The sequence below is a fragment of the Petaurus breviceps genome, unplaced genomic scaffold, assembly GCF_028583685.1.
Source record: "Petaurus breviceps papuanus isolate PSGF00001 unplaced genomic scaffold, PetGlider_PUasm1.0 90977, whole genome shotgun sequence".
In the NCBI taxonomy this organism is placed as follows: Eukaryota; Metazoa; Chordata; class Mammalia; order Diprotodontia; family Petauridae; genus Petaurus; species Petaurus breviceps.
This window is the reverse complement of record NW_027187391.1, coordinates 44,765,804-44,771,288: the sequence shown is the minus strand read 5'-3', so window position 1 is coordinate 44,771,288 and position 5,485 is coordinate 44,765,804. Positions and strand designations below refer to the sequence as shown.

At 49.4% G+C, this 5,485-nt stretch overlaps 1 protein-coding gene across 1 annotated transcript in view; it reads left to right on the top strand.

Moving 5' to 3' along the window:
* Positions 1–405: 405 nt before the first annotated feature.
* NR2E1 (nuclear receptor subfamily 2 group E member 1) overlaps positions 406–5,485 on the top strand; it is a 28,914-nt gene continuing 23,834 nt past the window's right edge. The window contains exon 1 of the mRNA XM_069077433.1: positions 406–485. Coding sequence (XP_068933534.1) covers positions 461–485 — 25 coding nt within the window. The 5' untranslated portion in view covers positions 406–460. The remainder of the gene's footprint in view (positions 486–5,485) is intronic.

Sequence of the window (5,485 nt, the reverse complement as noted above, 5' to 3'; positions counted from 1 at the left end):
AGAGAGAGAGAGAGAGAGAGAGAGAGAGAGAGAGAGAGAGAGAAAGAGAAAGAGAGAGAGAGGATTCCTCTAGATTCCCGAGAAAAAAATAATCTTTGTATCTGTGACTGTCCTTTAAGCCTCCTCCCCCTCCCCTTCTCCTTTCTCCCTATTTCTTTCACTCTGTCCGCTTGTCTATGTATCTATCCATGTATTTGTCCATACCAAGAAATATTCCTAGAAGCTGCATATTTGCAAGAGCCGGGAAGAAACTCGAGGATGCTTAAATTTCCACAGTGACACGAATTCTGACAGCCCAGGGAAAACACACACACTCACTCACACATATACACCACAATCAAAATCCACCTGTCACCGCGGCAGAGGTTCGCAGGCGGGAGAAAGGCACCCAAGAGAAGAGAGAGCTACAGGCCGAGACTTGATCAGAGCCAACAAGCCCCTTCACTCCAGGACTGTCAGCATGAGCAAGCCGGCGGGATCAACAAGTGGGTACAATCGCCGGCCAGGTTCTTAGCGAATTCCCCAATCCTGGAAGACCTGGGGGTGGGAAGTGGGGGAGTGGGCGGCTAGGGTCGGGAAATCTTAGTATCTTCCTATGCCCCTAGGAAGTACCATCTCCCTTTCTCTAAAACTGTACTTCTTGTTGGGTCTTGGCGTTTTTGATCTGGTTCTTTGCAGAGGGATCTCGGGTCTTTTACAAAGAGAACTATTTTCGTCCCTTTAGTGCTTATTATTTTGGTGACTGGGTTTTTTACAGCTTGTTTGCAAGACAGCCGAACGCGCATCAGATCTGTCCCTACAAATTGGGTACCCCCCACTCCGCAGACACCATTGGGGGTGGAGGGGAGGGCAAGTAATAGGGGAGGGGAAAGGGGGGAGGGGGTGGAGAACTAGGAGCGGGGGTGATGCCGAAACTCCTTGCTCGGTCTCTAACGAATTTGTGCAATTCCCTTCCGCCGCTCAGTCCAACAAGAGACAGTTCCAAACTCTGGACACTGCGCGCCCGAGAATCTCTTAAGCAGCTGCGGAAAGCGGATTTAAAATTCAATGCCTTGCACACCATTTCTAGTTCCTCCAAATAATCCTGCAAAGAGGGAAGCAGAAACGACTGAAAAGTCACACTCTCCTTAATCCTAAATCCGTGTACCTCATAACTGGGGAATTTAAAGTATGGCAAAGAGGGGCTCAAATCTATAATCCCAAAGGGAACTTTTGGCGGAGGCAAAATGAGGCTGGGGCTAATTATTGTATGTGTCTGTTGCATACACATGCATTTAGTAGGGGGGTTGTATATGCCCAATTCGTCCATCCCGATACCGTGTGAGGCATCTCCTTTGACAATGGCTTTTTTTTTCCCTTCAAACTTCATTTGCTGTTCAATATTAAGTTTTACATCCCAACTGGGCTGTTGTCCTGTAACTTCTCATGGAAACCGAGCTCCACTATGTGTGTAGATGTGTATGTGGTGATGGCTATATACTCATACCACACACAGACATCTCTTGTCACACACACGCTTTGGTTTGATTTTACTTGGGTCCTTGTTACTATTTTCCTTCGTCCACCTTTGGTTTTATCCGAGGTTTGCTGGAATGCAGATACTTTGGAAGCTGCAACGTGGCTATTGCAGTCCTCTGGTCTCACCACTTCCTCCTGCAGGTTTTGTTGTTCTTGATGATGTAGTTGTTTTCTTTTGTTTTATTTAGTTTTAGGTCCTCTTCCCTTTCCACCCCACTTCTGAACGGTATGTGTGTGGCGAGGGAGGCTTAAGTTGTAGGCCAAAGGCGAGCTGGAGAACTCCCTGGTGATTGGCAGAAAGTCTCATGCAGGTGGGAGTTTATTTTCCCCTCAAAGAACTAGGTTGGGTTTTTGTTTTGATGAGGGCAGAGGAGTACTCTGAGCATGTGGTGTTTGGGTTATTAATTTTTTTAATAGAAGTAGACATTATGAAAAAAAACTGGAGAGTAAGGAAGGAAGGGAAAGGAAAGAAAGAAAGAAGGAAAGCAGGAGCTTTATTTATGAGGAAGTGAGGAACGGGAGTCGGAGGAGGTAATACAAAAACTCTCTGTTCTGCCTCTTGTAACGCATAGCAATAGAAAATACGCCTTTCCGAGATCCTCGTTTCCAGTCACTCGTACAAGTAATTCGGGATTGATTTTTGTCACTTGGTGGTGGTGGTGGATTGCTTCCTGAGATTTTCTTCCCACGAAAGGAGCAGAAAGTAACGCTTCCTACCCGACTTGTGGTCACTTTGGCTGAACCCAGAGTATCTAGGGAAAGCGGAGCCAAATGCATCCCATTCTCTTTCTGGTCCTAAGAAGGAAACCAAAGCACCCTTTCACCCCGACAGGACAAGACGTTTGGCTGCCTGCTCCAAGACCGGGTTTATTCTGCATCGGAAGCTGCCGGACTGAGTCAGTTTAAAAAGAAAATAAAAACAATGAAGGCTAGTTTTTCCTGAGCTCCGAGCTAGGGACGGCTATGCTCCGGAAGATGGGGGGGGGGAGGAGAGCGAAGAAAGGAACTTCAGGTTTTGGGGAGAAGACACAAAGTGCAAATCTCTTAAACTTTCTCTGAGCTTCTAATGTTTAGCTCTTCTAAGCTGGTTTGTGAGAGGACGCCTAAGGTCAGATCCAGAAACCCAGGAGTAATTCGGGCAGAGGTCACAAACTCCCACGGCTCTTCATCTACTCCATTGCGCGTATCCCTATCTGCCCAGTCAAAAAACCCCAGAGCTCACCCTTCGTTCTCCGAGAGTGATTAGGACCCAGGTAGAGCCCAGATCTCTGCCTTTCTGACTTCGTTTTCTTTCCCTCAATCACCCAACGGGTCCCTGGGATCCGGGTCACTGAAGCTCCTCTGGTAAAAAATATAGGCCGAGAAACAGTAAGTGTTCGAGCGCAGCCAGAACCAAGCGCCGCCGGTTTAGGGTCTAAATTGGGCTCGGGGTGCCGGCGGAGTAGGGCTAGACAGGTCGCCTGGGGAGGGGGCGGGAATAGGGGCAGGGGGGACACGCCCGGCCTACAGACCTCGCCTCGCTTGGCTTCCCTCAGTTGGAGTGTAGAGCTGTGTCAAATGTGATCCCTGCCTGGGTGGTAACAAGACCCCAGCCAGTCACCCCTCCAGCCCAGACTAACTTCTTTCAACAGCCTCTGATGGTAATTACAGTAATCGAAGCTGCCATATATCTTTAAGCAATTATAACACACAAAAAGCCCGAGGGGACCCCCTGGAGAGGGATGTTAAGAACGGTTTCCCGGCCCCAATAAAATTCCACTTTCCTCACGTTGTACCTCGGCTGGCCAAATCAGAGGAGCTTTACAACAGGACCAGCCAGTTATCTCATGACCCCATGTCACCGTAACGTGGCTTGGTAGGGTTGTTTTTTTTTTTTTTTTTTTTTTTTTGGGGGTTTTTTTTTTTTTTTTAGCAGATTTGCTCTGCCCAGGAATTTTTCTCATCCCCTCTTGTCCCCTAGGATCCTCCCAACCCCCCATCCGCCTAGAGTAGTCTACTAGGGCTGTCTCTAATCAGCCTGAGGGCCCGGCATCTAGAGTCTGGGTGGGAGAAGGCCCTAGAAACTTAAGTAAGGCTGATCATGAGGACAGATTTGACCCAGGAAGCTAGAATCAAGACTGGACGTCGGGGGAGAAGGCGGCGGGGGGGGGGGGATCCTAGGGGAGGGGAGGGGATGAAGGGTCTGTCTTGGTTGAGCCACTCCCCTCGCTCCCTCATCTTCACAACTGGAGGTCGCTGCAGAAGTTTGCTTTTGTCCAGGGACTAAGAGTCAATTTCTCCTGAAAGCTCGGTTAAGGAAAAACAACAGGGACAACCACAGCAGCAATTAAAAAACAAGATCAAACCGAAAAATTGGCAGCGTTATCCAACGTGAAGCAGAGAGCAATAGGGGCTGCAACAAGTCTTCCAAACTTGAAGGACAGCCGGAGCATCTGGTTTGGAAACCTGTTCCTTCCCATTTACGAAAGGCATCTGGAAGCTGCAAAGAGAGAATAAGGAAAGGACGTCTTCACACTTTCGTTTCTAGTGACCACAACTCCAATTCGATTCAAAAAAGAAATGCTTGGAACAGTTCCGTGCTAGAAACTGGATTGGGCCCTTGGGGGTACAAAGACAAAAATAAGACCGTCCCCCTCAAGGAACTCCCTTCTTTCTACTGAGAGGTTGCAAAGTGTAAGTAAAGAAGTAAATACAGGAGAAAGTGTAGGAAGTAGAATCAAAATTGTTTCAGGGAGTGAGAGAATGATCACAGACAGACACACAAGGAACTTAGAATTAGTCCAAAGGGAAGGAAATTGGCAGGCAGGCAGACAGAGTCCTTCCATTAAAGGCAATGTCAAGTTCTCTGAGTTCTTCAAACTCAGTGAGTGGCCTGGGAGCTCCTCCTGCAGAGAGGGCCTGATGCCCAGGACGCCAGAGCCGGGCAACGAGTTCTCTAGGCTCTGATGACCCGCCACATGAAGAGAGGGGAGATGGCACTGTTGCCTGTACATTCTCACTGTCTTCCCTCCACCCACCCCCCAGTACCCCCCCCCCCCCCAACTTCTCTCCCGCTTTGTATGAGCCTGTGGGCGCGGAAAATGTCTCAGTTGATGTGGAGATGGAGAGGAGACTGGGGTTGGGGGGGGGGGCGGCGGAGTGGCGCGCGGTGGAAGAGAGAGAATTGAGTGCTTTCCCCTTTTGGCATTGTGTGATATCCGAATTCCCATGCTACCCTTTTTGACGGGTCACTGGTGACTCTATAGGCAGGTGGTAAGAAGGGTTTGTAATTACACAGTCCCAGGAACCATTCCTTGTCGCCCACCCTCCCCCTCTTCCCCTCCTCCCATTTCTGCCTCCCGACCTCCTACCTGCAACAGTCCCTAGGTCACCACTGACCTTGCACGCCTGGCAGGGAAAGCTGGACGTGCCCAAAGTGGTTAGGAATGGAAGAAAAGTTTACCCTACGCCAAAGACTACACATACACACACACGCACCCACACGCACACACCACTTGCCTTTCTACTTGCCCTCCCCCCTCCGCTTTTCTCCTCCCCCCCCCCCCCCCATCACCAACTTAATCCCCAGTCTTCTAGCTATGTTGTATATAGCAGCTGTCGAGTTTCATTTAGGGAAGAAGCTGCCGGGCTGTACTGACTGGGAGCAGTCAAATGGGTTTCAATGAGAAAATCATTAAGTTAACACTTTATCTAATGTCCTCATTGTCTTCGAGAAGGGAGCCTTTCTGAGTCCCTTGGTATAAGTCCCTGTGGGCTCCATGGATAGCGAAGCTGGATTGTGCCCCACCCCCGGCCTCCTGGGCCCTATTTTGCGCCTCACTCGCTCCCCAGCTCACTTCGGGAGCGCGGAGGCTCGTAATGAGAAAGTAACTAATGGACCTGGAAAGGAGAAACAGAGAGAAATAGAATCAGGTTGTGGTGTGTGTGTGTGTGTGTGTGTGTGTGTGTGTGTGTGTGTGTGTGTGTG